Source organism: Syzygium oleosum, unplaced genomic scaffold (genome assembly GCF_021117445.2).
Source record: "Syzygium oleosum isolate NSW1041296 unplaced genomic scaffold, Sole_v2.1 Sole_v2.31, whole genome shotgun sequence".
In the NCBI taxonomy this organism is placed as follows: Eukaryota; Viridiplantae; Streptophyta; class Magnoliopsida; order Myrtales; family Myrtaceae; genus Syzygium; species Syzygium oleosum.
The window spans coordinates 2,548,403-2,565,915 of record NW_026607515.1 but is presented as its reverse complement, the minus strand read 5'-3'; the positions used below and the strand labels follow the sequence as shown (position 1 = coordinate 2,565,915).

The following is a 17,513-nucleotide window of genomic DNA, read 5'->3' as shown; positions in this document are numbered from 1 at the left end:
CAAATTGTGAATTAGATATATAATAAATTAAAGAGATATTTTTTTTTAAACATGAAGAATGAGAAAAAATGACGCAAAACCTTTCCTCAGCTTAATTCTATCGAGCCTGTTATAATTTTAGATTTAGCATTTGACAGGTAAGTCAGTATGTGAAGACAATAGCTGTCACTCTCATGAAGGTAGCTATTTCTTCATTCTACAGTTTCACTTGAATTGATTTAAAGGAAATGCAATAATTGATTTGGGACAATATAAGTTTATCTGCAACACACACACACACACACCAACAATAGCTGTCACTCTCATGAAGGTAGCTATTTCTTCATTCTACAGTTTCACTTGATTTGATTTAAAGGAAATGCAATAATTGATTTGGGACAATATAAGTTTATCTGCAACAAACACACACACACATATATATATCTGCGTGCGCGCACACGCGCCCTTCTCATTGAAAGAAGATTTATCATCTGAAAGATTTATTCAGTAATTGAATGTTACACGACTCTATCTCTCTTTTTTCAACTATATCATCATCATTAGCACGATTCCTACTTTGTGGCGCACGCATGCGCGCGCGCGCGCCCGCACACACACACACACACACACACACACACACATATATATATATATATATGCGTGCGCCCTTCTCATTGAAAGAAGATTTATCATCTGAAAGATTTATTCAGTAATTGACACACACACACACACACACACACACACACATATATATATATATATATATATATATATATATATATATATATCTGCGTGCGCCCTTCTCATTGAAAGAAGATTTATCATCTGAAAGATTTATTCAGTAATTGAATGTTACACGACTCTATCTCTCTTTTTTCAACTATATCATCATCATTTGCACGATTCCTACTTTGTGGTTCTAGTGATTCCTTTAAATCGTGCACACATGTATATGTATGCACGATTCTCTGCATATGAGGCGACTCTTGATGAACGCTCATGTCTATACTATATGATTGCTGGGGAAAATAAGATTTTCAACCTTCTGTGTTCGAATGTTAAATAAGTCTGTTTTTCGTAAGTCCTATGGAAAAAAATTATGTACTGTGATGTAATATGTTAACCCACACCAAAAAAAGCAGGAAGTTGCTTTCTTTTATACATCTAAATAAATAAATAGCTAAGTGCTCAACTTGCTTGACTCCAACAAATTGTGCATAAATGCTTGAAACATTACTAGTCCCACATTATCGACTTCTTGGGCCTAACAAATGTGATAACTTGTTTAATTAAACCGAGAATCCCAGTGAAATTCTTATGAATGCACCTAATGTAGCATCATGGAAAGGATAGAGCACTGACCAGAATATGTTGTTCCATTTTGGCCTGGTATGTATCCGCATCATTTGCAGATTTACGGTATCGATCAATTGTCTTTCGGATTCTGAAAAATTGCAAAGTCAGCATATGAGCTCAGCCACCGGAATGCATTCTCCAAATTAATCAGGTATCATTAATTCAAAGTAAGTGAACATTAAACAAATCAACGATCATTCTTGGGAATCATGCATGACTTCCCGTGAATATTTATCCTTGTCACTCGCATATAGAATATGGAAGAGGCATATGCCTCCTCAAGAAGCTTTAAGCCTCTATGCAACTTGCAACAAAATGAAGAACTTGGAAAATCTTGGCTGTCACCTTATACTACGTAAATAATCATACCAGCAATATTTTCTTCAAATAGTAGCATGTAAATGTCCACATTCACACTATAAAAGTATATTATGTGTGCTAGCGAAGTATATAAGCACGTGAACGCACAGTGAATAAACTCGATGTTTTTTGCCCAACCTCAATGGCTTCAGAATTCAACATGCCACTCCATGTCAGTAAGAAGTAAGAACAGCACATGATGCATGTAAAATCATCAGTTGCATTGTGAAGCAGTACAAGGACTTACCACTTCTCGGAGGAATTATAAGAGCAAACAGTTGCACCTACATTTAACTTGTGACTTAAGGTACCTCTTTTTTCCCGGTAAATGAAGAATAGTGATTACTTACTTGGTGGAGCAACTAAATTGGCAAACATGTACGATTGCAGCCACTTTTTGCAATAAATAATATATGAATAAAAAATCCAAGAGATCAGTGTGATGTGTCGTGTTAGCCTTAGTCTATTACACTAGTGAATGCACTCGATCCCATAAAATCACCACTGCACAAATCTGGTCAAGCCCATAATCTTATTCACCTTTCAAAGCACCATATAACCAACAGTACATGTAGTTGAAGATGTCAGGACTGGTTTCACAGGCTTTTGTTAAGGGTTAAAGTACCATTAATAAATCAACTTGAAAATCTTTTGCAGGTTTTGTTTAATTTGGAAAAGAGATTGATTATGCTTTAAGTTTCGATTTCAATGAACCACAAAGCAGCCAATATACCAACAAAATCCTTTATGTTACATTAGGAATGTTTCTTGATTATGGCGGTAGATAGATAACACATTATTCGATTTCCGGACTAATATAATGTGTTTCATACGAAATTTCTAGTTTTTGCCTTGTGGCATGGTCATAAACTTGAAACACGGATTTGTATGATTTGTAAGATAACCATTATCCGATAGGGTCCATAAGATATGCTTAGTTCATGTCCAAGTGGTATAATTACAACAAACTGAATCAAACAAGGTATCATTTGAAGGCTTCACCCTTTTCAAATGAAGTTTGGTTTTCTTCAACAATTTTCCAAGCAATCAAATTTGTCAGAAAAAGATCTACTTCGAATAGAATAATACCTAACCTCGTATACGCTTACTATCATCATGCCCCAAGCATTAGTTAATGGAGATCAATCCCTAGAAGTAGCCTTAAAACCTATAACACTTCAAGAAGTAACACTATACAGCATGTTCATTTCATATCAATGTGGAATTGGGGTGAAGGCTTAATTGTTACTTGTCAAAACCAGAAGGACCAAACAATATCAGTCCCTAGTTTCTCGAAAATCAAATAATGTTTCATTCCCCAAGACAAAGAACTAATTATCCTAACATGTGAAGTAGCTGGAGGAGAACAGTACTTGCAAGATATTCAACAATTAGATTTCTCAGAAGGACCATTAAGAAAGAGAGAGTCCAGCTCCAATGCAAAAGCGTACACGATGAGTGCTTTTGATCATCAAATCCCCACATCTAGCCATTTGTTTAGGGTATACCTCAGTACATTGACTATAAAAAAAAAGCGATAATATAGATTTTATCTCGGCTACTTTCGATTAGGATATTTGAACAGAAGTCATATATTGTTTGAAATTGTCTGGAAATAAGAACTATACTGGTCATCATGGTGAGTTCAGTCCATGATCGAAGGGGAAAGCACTACACGTTTGACCAAAACAAAAAATGATAGAAAAGAAAAGGAGGATAAGAAAAAACCCATGCCATGATGCTGTCCCTTATTTACACTTTAAAAACACACAGCACATATATGTGCACAAGCCCTCATTTTGGATATAAGAATGTTAACAAGGCTCAATCATGTTCGCCATCTAAAATCAACTCGAGAAATCGAAAAACCAGTAGAGGAACATTACTCGGAATTGCTCGAGAACTCATAAAGCTTTCCTTTCTGCGAAAAGATGATCAGGGCAACTTCAGCATCGCAGAGGACCGAGAGCTCGTGAGCTTTCTTCAGCAGCCCGGTCCGGCGCTTCGAGAAGGTGACCTGCCGGCTCGTTGCGTTCTCAATTCGCCTCATCTGAATTTTTCCTCTAGCCATGATTAAATTCTCCCTACATACATAATGGTTACCAACCCTAGAGTGACAAAAACTCAAACATAGCGATAAACTTGACTAGTATACCTAAACGATGAAAAACCACAACTCACCAGGGACTTTGTGCAGCTTCAACCAGCTGAAGATTTATCTTTTTATCCTCCTCCTATTGACTAGACCGAAGTACTTGAGAAGCTAAAAACACTGCAACACTAATCACACTTTTTGATCAAACAGAAATGGACTATATCATCATTCGAACACAAGCGAAAACCACAGGATAGAGACTTGACAAAGTCAATGGTCGGAGAATTATAGATTTGCCCAGCGTATTCTCTTCTCTTTGTCACAAAATCAGAAACCCTAGAGAGGGATGAGAGGGCCAAGACAAGAAAACAAAGAAAGTAGAATCAACGCAAAGGATCTACTGGCAGTTGATAGATCTCTCTAACTATTTTGTGGCCACAAACATAAAAGGATTCCAAATTCAACGATGTTCTAGTCAGTGAGTCAGGGAAAATATATATGGTGTGATGTACCCATCCATAAAAAGGAAATACAAACAAAAAAGGAAAGAAAGAAGGAGGAAAACGAAGTATTCTAGTTCGACCGAAACGGCATGGTTGATTTGGTAAAGAAGATTCAAAGAAGCAGATGGGTTATCTTTTTTTGGCAAAATTAAGAAAAATAAAGTAAAGATAGAGATACAGAGAGAGAGGGAGAGAGAGAGAGAGAGAGAGAGGGAGAAGATATTTTGTTTTTTCGAGAGAAGTTATATTTTGCAGCGGGCTTCAGCTGTTAGGTGTAGCCGTGGCCTGTGGGGACATGCGAAAGAGAGAGCACCCAAATACGAAACGGTAAAAAAAAACAAGGGAAAAAGATGGTACGAGAAAAAAGGGAATTGTCGACATCATCGTACCATGACGTGCCAGTTAACCAGTGGGACGTCGACAAGTGGGAAAAATTATCTCTCACTTAAAGTTTGTGGACCTGCACTTTTTTTTTATTTTATTTGGGCCAATAGTACGAGCTCTCTTCGTTTGATTCGGAAAAAATATAAAGATTTTAGGTCAAGTTGGTTTTTTTAAAAATGTCATCAATATTTGGTAAAATGTAATAAAAAAGTATTTCGAGAATCAACTTTATGTATACATTTTAAATAAATAAATAAAAAGGAAAGAAAATATACTCGCGATTATCAAACTTTAGTGAGCTAGATTTAGCACCGACAACGGTCATTTGAGGTCGCACTACCTCATGCTAAGGCGACACGAGTTCACGCGACCCCCGTCGAGCAAGCAGCTCTTAGGCAGGCCTCATCGGCAATCAGATCCGAGCTCGCCGGTATCGTTGCACGAGGTTGCATAATGAACAATGGTGATGGTAAAACCAAAATTTTGAAAATTTAGCGAGCATAAAGTTGCAAGAAAGAAAATGCATTATCGTTATGGGAATGATGAAAGCCCTAAACTGGGTAGGACTTTTTTTGGGTTAAGGGCATTTGGAGGACTTTAAAAAATTCAATGCGAGTCCCACAAGGTCTCTCAAAAAAATTGGTAAATTTCTTAGCATTTGCCCAATAGCCTTTAGAGATACAAAGTCATTTCTAAAGCCGACGGAAAACGACTGTGCAACCCTAAAATCCAGTTATAAGTTTCTCTTAATAGGTGGATGAGCACTAGGTGCACTAGGAGTACTCGAAATTATTACCATGAGAATTTATTGATGAATGAATGCAGATGTTTCCTTTAGCTTATCATTTCTTTATGTTCTATTTATAATTCATCATCATTGTTGATCGGGAAGTTGTATAATACGAGACACAGCTCATGAATCCCCCACAGTATTCGACCTATTTACAAACATATCGGGGCTAAAAACATAGAGCATTCTAGATCCGAACTACTAAACTATTTCACGGAGCTATTAATGACCCGATTGGATTTAGCTTTGACAGACTTACAACCATTCAAGTATCTGATAATCGCACTAGCGATATGCATAGCATATCAAAAGAGTTTGAACAGCAAGGAAGGGAACTTGCATTTAAAGAAGAGATGACCCCTCTCATCCACCATGTAGATTGCAGGGAACGACACTTTAACCTACCTCGACTAGCAAGCTTATCAAGTCGGAGTAGCCTCTCTTTTCTTCATATTGGAAAGATAGTGATTTTTGTCTGTTAATTTTGATAATGTAATTCCATAAAATGAATCTTATTTATATTTTACCACTCAATATGGAGGTTAAGAGATGATTTAGCACCAAATCGCTTATTTCTTTCTCTTCGTCTTTGCTCTCAAGTTATTCCTCTCTCGACATGAGTAAATATGAGGATTTCATTTACTAGTTTAAACAAATCAAATCAATCATATTTCATATAGAAAAAGAAGTATTGAAATTGACACTAGCCCAACTAACTGGCTGATTATGACAATAATACATTAAAACGCCCTTAAGGATATTGATAATTGTAAGTACTCATAGAGGAGGAAAAGGTCAACAATAAAAAATAACTAATACTTGTTTTTCAGCCAATAATGGGGTGTGGTCACTCTATTGAGCACTTTACTAATTTTCAATGAATGTAGTGGCTACTCGGGTTATATGCATAAGATATTATGGGAGACATATAGATATGATGTGTGTGTTAGGATTGGGGACATAAACACAACGAAATAGAAAATAAAATTGAGAAAAGGAAATCGAGACATAAGGTTTTAGCTTCATTCACCCTTAAATTAAAGCTACATCCAATAGATTACTCCACTATAACTAGCATACCGCACCTCTCTATTACAGCACTCTCAATTATAAGAGAAAGAGAATATATATAGGTATCAAACTATAAAAGCTCTCTGGCATCGTGGGGGCGCTGCCCCCTAAGACTCTCGCCAAGACAACCTCTCGGAACAGGACCCTTGTGCCTTCCTATGATGGAGAGTATATACCACATTCCAATTGTGTACTCATAGAAATTATCCTAAAAGAAGGTATTAGCGTGGTAATTGCAATCCAAGTCTTATGCAAGGAAGATGAAAATGTTTATCGCTTAAGCAATTCTATGAAGTTCTCCTAATACTTGCTTGGCTGTGACATGTTTTCAGCAATTAATATGACGGATTTGGAATGAGGGTTCATTTGCTATTCTTTCATGACCAATTCCAATTTTGGGTGACTCTACCTTTCATTTATCTTTCTTTGCTTTTTCTATGGCTTTTGCCGAATAGGTCCCAATACATGTTTGTTGCAATTACATTCACCCCAAGCTTGTAACTAATGTAAAGAATTTGGATAGGATCAACTGAAGCCTTTAAATATCCCATTAGCTCGACTATTGGATGATTCAATTTCTTTTTTACGGAATTTTGATGCATCTTCTATATTATTAAGCCAAAATCGAGTTTTGCCTCACTTTCATCTTCTTCCCAAATTTATATGTATACCAAAATGTGAGATAGTTTAAGAAATAATGAGGTTTTAATGGGTTGAAGGTGCGTTTGGTTCAACATTTGCAAAGGGCTTTGGGGTCCCAAAGTTTTTGAGCAAATGCAAATGGCATATGGTAAGTTTTTTGGAAAACTTTGGGGAAATGCAATTGTATTTCCAAAGGTCTTTATCCAAGGCACGTCGAATGGTCCTTTGGAAAGTGGCATTCTTGGAATGCAAGTCTTGGCGTTGTTCACTATTTTATCGGTACTATTTGTCAAGCCCCGTACCCCACGAAGCGTAACATTCCACGCAAAGGTCGATTTGTTTGTGTGCGACGTCCCAGGAAGCGTCGCCGACCCAACGTGTCACGCCCCGAACCCCAACGAGCTCGCGACATCCCCTGCTCCGGTCGAAATGATGCGACGTCCCAAGAACGTCGACGACCCAACCCAAACATCAGAGCCACATGCGGAAGCGAATAACAAAACCCCGGACAGAAAGATGACGACGACGGGGTAGACCACCATAATTATCAAACAACATCTTCATACAGCACCAAATATACAAACATCATATTACAGGTATAATTAACAAACTAGCATCCGAAATCACCGTCAACAAAATATCAGGGTCTGGTTAACTTAACTTCCCTATGGGTCAACCCGATTTACACAACCCCCAAAACCTTAAGGAAAAACCTAAGGATCGCCCTCCTCCAGTCTGCTTCTGAATCTTCGGGTCTGAGCCTCCGGACATTCACCTGCAACTCCACTGGGCACCAAAATCAGCTCCCCGAACTTCCAAAAAGAAAAGGCGCACTTCCCGGGTTTAGGGCCGGGGGTTTGAAAGTGGCGGTTATACAACCGTGAGACGAATCTTAATAAGTGTACAACCCCAAACCCCACGTAGGTACTCACGTACCGCCAGACGAAAAACACACATAACACACAACGATCGGCCAAACTAACAATCACATGCGACCCTACCTGGAATCCATCACGCACGTTCCTGCACGTTAGACAATAACACAGCCAACACATCATAGCAAGGAATCACAGACGCGCGCGTGCCTTAATTATAAGACAGAAACCACTTGGGCACGTCCCATACCGTGCCTCGCAGTTTCTACCCCATAATTAAGCATCACATCACGCGATACAAACACACTCGTACCCTACTCACACCACGCGTCACTTTCCACAATCCTCTCGCTTGTCTTGCCAAATCCCACTCATTTTCAACCTTTCCACCACTACCGCGCCCGCGTAAAACGCATCAGGCCAACGTTCTTCTGACCTCGTCAGGCATCGTCACCCCGTCGGGCCGGGCATCGTCACCTCATCAGGGACGGCATCGTCCCGCGTAAACGTACACGCCTCAGGACGGATCTTTCCAACCAAACCACATTTCCATATCCTCGTTCCACTCAAACCACACTTACACACGGCCAACAACCACACGACCCAACACAATTCCACATTGCACGCACAATTCACAAGTCACATACACTTCGCAAATATACATTCTCACCACGCAAGTACACCACACAATCATGCACATATAACACGCGATCCCAAAGCACAATCACACATTCTTGGCACGCGAACATATTGCGCAATCGCACTGCCACACCATCACACCTCACGGCCACACACGTGACATATACGACCACACGTACACAACCCGAAACACAATCCCAAATCAGTCAACTACCACAAATCGCACAATCACGCACAAATTTCCATTCAAGGCACAATTCCAATAATTAACCGCACAAATTAATTCCGATTAAACCTCAACATCACAGCCCTAATCCAAGCTCCCTAAACCTCAAAATTCTTCGCCTAATCAGTTCGCAACCACCAAATAATCAGTCACTCAAATCAATCCCGAACAGCCCCTAAAACAGTCACAAAATCGACTAAATCGGGTCCTAAACGAGTCTAGAAATACCCGAGCTCCTAGGTAGTTTTTGGGGGAGACACTTACCCAAAAAGGCGAGACGAACGGGGCTGGAACGGGCGGGACAGAGAAGCAGCGGGAGGAGCGTCGCCGCAGCGACGCACGGACGGCATGAACAGTGATACCGTACGGACGCGGTGAAGAGTACCACCCCGTACGGGCACTGTACGGACAGGCTGGGACGGTGGCCGGTGTAACAGTCTGAATTTTCGATCCTTTTCCCGGGATTTAAGAAATGAATATTTTGGCCAATGCACTTATAGTGAGATCTCACCTGGGACCCGCGCATTCTCGGGATGCTAATCTTAGGGGTAAAGCTATTACGGGATTGAGTTCGCACGACCAAAGAACTCGACCTGGGTTTGATCTTCGACCATATGGATTGACGAGGGAATGTTTTAAGCCAACCGAGACCGGTTTATTTGATTGATCGTGTCCGAAGGGCACTAGTGACAGACCCTCGCAATTATATGACAATCGAGGTCATCCTGGAAAGAGTAAACTTAAACGTAATTTGACTTAGTGTCGGTCACGGGTCGAGAGCGCGTAATTCCAAGGAGCCACCCGTTAGCAAGAGATAAGCTAAATTCGCGATTGTCCAATTTTAGTCATTTCTTGGAATTCGGGCTCGGGAATCGAGAATTTTGAAAGTGACAATTTTGAGCGACCGATGACGTTTTTGGCTTGGCCAACCTTGGGGCCACCCATTTCTGCAAAAAAATGGATTTCGGTCCGGGGCCGGAAAAATTACGATTTTGCCCCTCTGGTCACCGATGGCGATTCTGAGGTCGTTTGAGGTTATTTTTCGAGGCTAGTGTCATTTTGGGGTGGCCACGTGCATTTAGAGTTGTTTCAGTCAAAAATTGGAATTTTGGCTCGGAAGTGAAAAATAATATTATTTTATTCCCAGGACTTTGCAGTCGATTTTCGAGGGTTTAAGAAGCTAATTTTGCGATTCTGACGCCATATTATGTTGGCCACCCACATATGGAACACGTATGTGCGAAAATTGGAATTTCAGTTCGGGATCGAAAAATTACGAAAATGCCCCTAGGCCATTTTTGAGTAATTCCGAAAATTGGTTAATTTTTGGGGTTTAACCAAGGCTGGTTAAGGCTAAACCAGGTCTGGTCAGCTTGGGTTAAGGACAAATGACCATTTTACCCCTACATTATTGGATTGGATCAAATTTGGGCCATTGGATTAGGGGCAAAAGTGTCCAATGCTATGGATTAATGACACTTGGAATCCACCCACACCTTATTGACTCACTTTGACCAGACCCTCTCTCTCTCCTCCCATTCTCTCTCCCCCATTTTTCATTCCAACCGGCAGCCCCCTTCCTCCCACACCAACACTTCTTCTTCTTCTTCTTCTTCTTCTTCTTCTTCTTCTTCTTCTTCTTCTTCTTCATTTTCTTTTTTTCATTTGGCCATGAGAAGTCAAGCTAAGCCGGAGCGCCACCGCTCGCCGTTGCCGCCGCCGTGACCCGCCGGCCAGCCGTTCCACCTTCCCGCTCTAGCCGAGTTAGTCTAGAGTCCGGTAAGTCGCTCCCTAAACCTCGCCTAGGATGTCGGGTATTTTTCGGACTCGTTTGGGTGCGGTTTGGGGTGATTAGAGGTTGATTAAGGTGTTGATCATGGTTATTGGTGGTTAATCATGGCTATTTGTGGCTGAGTATGACTGTTAGTGGTTGTTGCGGGTTGGATTAGACGTCGGGAAATGAGTTTTGGCGGTTGGAATTCGGTAGAAATCGGTTCGGGCTTGAATCCGTGAGGTTCGGGGTGAATCGCGGATTCGCGGTTACTGTACCCACCCGGTTTGCTATTTTTGTAAAGAATTTTGTGTGCTGAATTTGAGGAAGGTTTCTTCATGAAAGTTGTTCCCAACATCTTGAGGTATAACATACTTTAATTTGGGAATTTTTGGAAATAATTTGAGGCCATTCGGAAGTCCATCTTTGGACCGAAATAAAACTGCCCGATTTACTGTTCACCCGACCTTCGGGTCTGTTCGAATTTTTATAAATTTTTCCAGGCCTGTTTTCAAAATACTTCCTCACAAAATTTGTTGGGGACATTCGTGGCTATAACATATAAAAATTTCAAAGCTTTTCAAGGTGATTTGTGTGTTGAAATAAGTGTATTTTGAGGACAAAATATTCTGTTGGAGCAAACTGATTTTGGTCTGATTTCGAGGGACAAAAAGGCATGGTTGCAGTTTGAACCGGATTTCGTGTTCTTCATAAGAAATGTTTATCGGGATGTGTTTTGTGACATATCCAAAATTGAGAATTTTTGGAGTTCGTTTACTATTTATTTTGATGAGATTTCGGTCACTGTATAAATTGCCCAATTTTACCCCGATTCTTTGGATGTTCGTTTTTATGAGCGGAATGGTGGGGGTGTCGAGGTTGAATGGTTGCTGCCCTTGTGGCGGGAATTGAGCCTGAATGTGTGTTTGAATGTGGATTGATGATATGCCGTGTGTGTTTGGCCGTGAGATGTGGTGGTGTGATAGTGCATTCGCGTATTGTATTCGCGTGCCAAGAATGTGTGATTGGGTGGCGTGTTCGTGTGACGAGAATGTGAAATTGTGAAATGTGTGAGGTGTGCGTGTTTGGCAGTGTGTAGGTGTGGCCGTGTGACAAATGTGGTTTGAGTGGAACGAAGGTACTGGAATGTAGGATTGGTTTGAAAAGTGAGACCCTGAGGCGTGTACGTTTACGCGGGGTGAGGTCCGTCCTGAGGCGTGTGCGTTTACGCGGGACGATGCCGTCCCTGACGAGGTGACGATGCCCGGTCCGACGGGGTGACGATGCCTGACGTGGTCAGAAGACCGTCGGCCTGATGCGTTTTACGCGGGCGCGGTAGAAGGAAAGTGTGTGTAGGATTCCGTCCTGAGGCGTGTTTGTTTACGCGGGATGATGCCGTCCCTGACGAGGTGACGATGCCCGGCCCGACGGGGTGTCGATGCCTAACGAGGTCAGAAGACCGTTGGCCTGATGCGTTTTACTCGGGGGCGGTAGTGGTGGAAAGGTTGAGAACGAGCGGGATTTGGCAAGACGAGTGAGAGGATTGTGAAAGTGATGCATGGTGTGAGTTAGTGTGCGAGTGTGTTTGTATCGAGTGATGCAGTGCGCGATTATGGGGTAAAATCTGCTAGGTATGGTATGGGACGTGCCCAAGTAGGTTTTGCTTTATAATCGAGGCACGCGCGCGGCTGTGATGTACTTCTTTGTGGTATGATTGGCGTGTGTATTGATATGTGGAAAGTGTGTGATGGCATGTGTGCAAGAATTGTATGTTGGGATTGTGGGCTAACGTGCATGGTGCGTATGCGGAGAGTCCGTATGTGTGAATGTTTGATTGCTTGGTTGTGTGGTTGTTTGGTTGCGCGTTTGGATATGTCTGGAATTACGTGATAGCCTAGGTGGGGCTTAGGCTGTGACTTATTGAGATGTGATCACATGGTTGTTTCAACCAAACCATTTCAGTTCCCCCGCCTAAATGTCGAGATTGAGGTCGACTCGGAGTCGTCGGATGAGCAGACAGCTGCGGAGGATTCAGGTGGTGATGCCGAGGACAGTGAGTCAGAGTGGACGCCTTCGAGAGGGCGTAGGGGATAGTTCTGGGAGGAGGATGCACCCCATTTTTGGATAGTGCTGACCTAGAGAGCTGATCTTGATAATTTGGTGGTTTGGAGTTTATAGTTTGGTGTGCTTATAAATTATTTTGTAGTTTGTATTGGCGGATGATGTAAATAATTGGAAGTGTAATATATGCTTGGTGGTTTGACGATTTGTTCCTTCCTGGTGTTCTCCAATTTTAATGTTTGGGATTTTTGATTTCTTCCGCCGCGATTTAACTCTGATGGATCGTTGGGTCGGCGACGATATTCCTGGGACGTTGCGCTCTTCCGACCGAGGAGAGGGATGTCGCGGGCTCGATGGGGTTCGAGGCATGACAGCCGGCGAGGTGCCGGTAACAGCCGCGGCGTCCGTACGGTCCGGCGTGAACAGTGATCCGTACGCGCGTGTGAACAGTACCGTACGGACACTTTACGGGGCGGTCTTGGCGGCGACGATGGACGTGCTTGGGCGGGGTGTTGTCGAAACAGCGATCGGAGCTCCGGCGAAGCTCCGTGCATGCTTGTTTGCGAAACGGGAAGAGAGAAAAAGAGAGAGAGAAGGCTGTTACGGGTCGAAACCGGGCTATGGTGGTGAACAGAGGTGGAAATGGTTGCTGGTGATGTTGGCTCGGCGAGGGCAGCTCCGGCTGGTACTGTTCCGACGTGAACAGTACCAGAAACTGCAGAAACGGGACTGCAGAACAGAAAACGGGAAAGAAGAAGGGAAAACCCTACCTCAGCTACCTCTCCGTGGTCTTCATCAGAATCCAGATCCATGTCCTCCAGCTCGTCTTCCTCCTCGGCAACTTGGTCTTGGTCTTCAGCTATCACCTGTGGCTCCTGTGGCTCCCCATCCATAAGCTCATCAACGCCATCTACATCGTAGACATCCTGAGGATTGATCACCTCGCCATTCGCATATATGGGTTCCATCAATCCATTTTGACCGATTGGCGCATCAAAAGTCCTAAGGGGTTGCCCTAGGTTTCCATCGGCATCCCTCAAGCATCAAGCCACATACTCCTGAGTCTGATGAAAATATTCTCCCACGTTTACAAACACCATGGATCGGTATCTTACATACGATTCCCCATTTCCTGCGGGGTAGGTACTTGTATATTGATGTATCTGTACAAGTATTCCAAAAAGCGGTGGATTCGGCATTCTTATGGCTGGGGGTCTGAAAAGGTGGGTTATTACAATCGTGAGACGAATCTCAATGAGTATAACCCGTAAACCTAGGCTAGGCTAACATGCAATCTCCTGACAGGCAAAACAACATAATACACAAACAATAACCTGGGCCCTCGGGCCCAAATAGAACATAGGAATTTCCCTGCAGGTTAGGCAGTTCATTAAATGTCCTCAAGATATGAGCGCGAATACAATGATCACACGTGCGCCACACACATGCTCATGCTCACAGTGTTCATCCCGCATGCCGGGTCATGCATTCTATGCATGTGATGTCAATGTTATGCCATGCTCCCGTTTCAATTCACACTGCACACTGTCTCAATTATTAATATTTATTACGACTCGAGTCAACACCATTCCCGGCCCGATGCGTCTAGCCTGCTTCAAAGTGCATGAGGCCCAACACTAATCTCCTTACGAACCAGAGCCCGCGTAAAACGCATCAGAATGGTCGTCTTCCGGATGAACCGGGCATCGTCCTGCTTCAAAGTGCATGAGGACGGTATACCCCGCGTAACACGCATCAGGGCGAATTGTGATCACACATACATACACTGCCAATTATTATTTGAACCCCGCGTAACACGCATCAGGGTATATTAGGTGATCACATGCTCATGGCAGGCACGCATTCTCACACAATTTCACCATACGTCTCATTCTCGGCATTCACAATGCGTGGCCATGCAATGCAGTACAATATTCCATGAGCAACAACAATTTCAGGCATCCAGTCAAATTCATGTCATTAATTGGCCAACCACACTTCACATTGGTCGGCTACTCAGTCACACGACATGGCATTATTCAATTTTCCACAATTGGGCACAGCAATCAACAAGTCATCCAGCCTGGGCATACCCGGCAGTCTAGTCATTTAATCCTCAACTACTCCATGCTCGCCCAACAAATCACCAATATTATTCTAGTAATATACCTCACCAAATGGTGCTCTAATTTTTCCCAATATACACCGACAATACTCAACCCAGTCCAGAAAATGCACTATCAGTCCTAATCCGAGTTTAGGAAGTACACTCGCTTAATTCTAGGCCATAATGACGAGGAACGGCGGCCGATCACTGATGAACAGTGGAACCGGCGGCGGCGTTCCCGGCGACGGCGGTACGGACGGCGGCGTACGGACACTGTACGGAACCGTACGGACACTGTACGAAAACAGTGACGTACGGGCAACGTACAGACGGGCTGGGGGTCGCGGCGGCAGCAGCTCGGCCGATCGGGCTCTGGTGCGGCGGCGGCGAAGCTCCGGCGTTCCTTTGGCTGGACGGAAAAGAGAGAGAGAGAGAGCGAGACGGGGTGAGGGTGGTGATGGTCGGACGGTGGTGGTGGTGCGGTGGCACCCGGCGGACGGTGGCACCGGCGGACGGCGTCCGGCATGGCTCCCGGCGAGAACGGCCAAGGGAAAGGGAAAACGGAGGAGGAGGAATTCGGAAGAGAGGGAGAGAGTTCTGGCCAAATGGGAGCTGGGAGGAGAGAGAGAGAGAAAGAGAAAGGGAGAGTCCAACCGGTCAAATATTGTCACGCCCCGAACCCCCATCGAGCTCGCGACATCCCCTGCTGCGGTCGAATTTGTTGCGACGTCCCAGGAACGTCGCTGACCCAACCCAAACATCAGAGCCACATGCGGAAGCGGAATATATAAAACAAAACCCCGGATAAAATGATAACGACAACAGGGTAGAACACCACAACAATCAAACAACAACATCTTCATACAGCACCAAACAAACAAACATTATATTACAGACATAATTAACAAACTAGCATCCGAAATCACCGTTATAACAAAAGTTCAGGGTTTGGTTATCTTAACTTCACTATCGGATAACCCAAGCTATACAACCCCTAAAATGCCCTAGGGAAAAACCTAAGGGTCGCCCTTCTCCATTCTGCTTCTGAATCTTCGGGTCTGAGCCTCCGAACACTCACCTGCAACTCCACTGGGCACCAAAAGCAGGTCCCCGAACTTCCAAAAAGAAAAGGCGCACTTCCCGGGTTTAGGGCTGAGGGTCTGAAATTGGCGGTTATACAACCGTGAGACGAATCTCAATAAGTGTACAACCCCAAATCCCATGTAGGCACTCACGTACCGCCAGACGAAAACACGCATAACATGCAACGATCAATCAAACTACCAACCACACACGAACCTACCTGGAATCCATCATACACGTTCCTGCACGTTAGACAATAACACAATCAATATACCACAGCAATAAATCACAGATGCGCGCGTGTCTCAATTATAAGATAAAACCCACTTGGGCACGTCCCATACCGTGCCTAGCAGTTTTTACCCCATAATTAAGCATCACATCACGCGATACAAACACACTCGCACACCACTCACACCATGCGTCACTTTCTCAAACCTCGCTCCTCAAGCCAATTCCCGCTCATTCTCAACTCTTCCACCATTACCGCGCCCGCGTAAAACGCATCAGGCCAACGGTCTTCTGACCTCGTCAGGCATTGTCACCCCGTCGGGCCGGGCATCGTCACCTCGTCAGGGACGGCATCGTCTCGCGTAAACGTACACGCCTCAGGACGGAATCCTACACACACTTTCCTTCTACCGCGCCCGCGTAAAACGCATCAGGCCAACGGTCTTTTGACCACGTCAGGCATCGACACCTCGTCAGGCCGGGCATCGTCACCTCGTCAAGGACGGCATCGTCCCGCGTAATGTACACGCCTCAGGACGGACCTTTCTAACCAAACCACATTTCCATATCCTCGCTCCACTCAAACCACACTTACACACGACCAACAAACACACGGCCAAACATACACATTACACACACATATTTCACAATTTCTCATCCTCGTCACACGAACACGCTACCCAATCACACATTGTTGGCACGCGAATACAATACGCGAATGCACTACCACACCACCACACTTCACGGCCACACACACGCGACACATGGCCAGTCCACAATCAGCCCAACCACAATCCCAAATCAGCCAACAACCACACAGTCATATCACAACACATCCGATCAACACACAAACTGGCATTTCTCCACACCCAAACGTTATCAAATCAGTTCAGGCCCTTCACGGTAATTTCACAAAATCTTGGGCCGGACCTAAAAGTACCAACCACACGACAAATAGCACCCTACAGCACCTAAAACCACACATCACAGCCATCAATCAGTCTTTTTCGCCCTCAAAATCACCATATCTCACTCCCGGCTCTTCACGGCACTTTCATAAAATTACGAGCCGATCCTAATGGTACTAACCGCGTATCGAACAGCCACTCACAGCACATCACACGGCTTATCACAGCCAGCAAACAGTATTTTCTGCACCCAATTTCATCCCGATCAATCCGCAACATCACAGCCTTAACTCAGCCTCCTAAACCTCGAAATTTCATCGCCAAATCAGTCCACGACAAACCAATTTCCAGCCCTCGATTCAGTCCCGAAATAGCCACAAAAACAGCCCCTAAAATGCCTAAATCGAGTCCTAAACGGGCCTAGAAATACCC

General features: G+C 43.7%; 1 protein-coding gene across 6 annotated transcripts in view; it reads right to left on the bottom strand.

Annotated features, from left to right (window-relative positions):
* LOC115683091 (MADS-box protein AGL42-like) overlaps positions 1-17,513 on the bottom strand; it is an 85,037-nt gene that overhangs the window by 33,969 nt on the left and 33,555 nt on the right. Inside the window, exons 1-3 of one of the 6 annotated variants that reach the window (XM_056304111.1) lie at positions 3,877-4,491; positions 3,582-3,779; positions 1,342-1,423 (exon numbers count right to left, since the gene is read on the bottom strand). The exons of the other annotated variants lie outside the window; for them this stretch is intronic. Of the exons in view, the coding sequence (XP_056160086.1) occupies positions 1,342-1,423; positions 3,582-3,766 (267 nt within the window). The 5' untranslated portion in view covers positions 3,767-3,779; positions 3,877-4,491. Of the gene's footprint in view, positions 1-1,341; positions 1,424-3,581; positions 3,780-3,876; positions 4,492-17,513 lie in introns of those variants that run through there. 6 annotated transcript variants of the gene reach the window in all.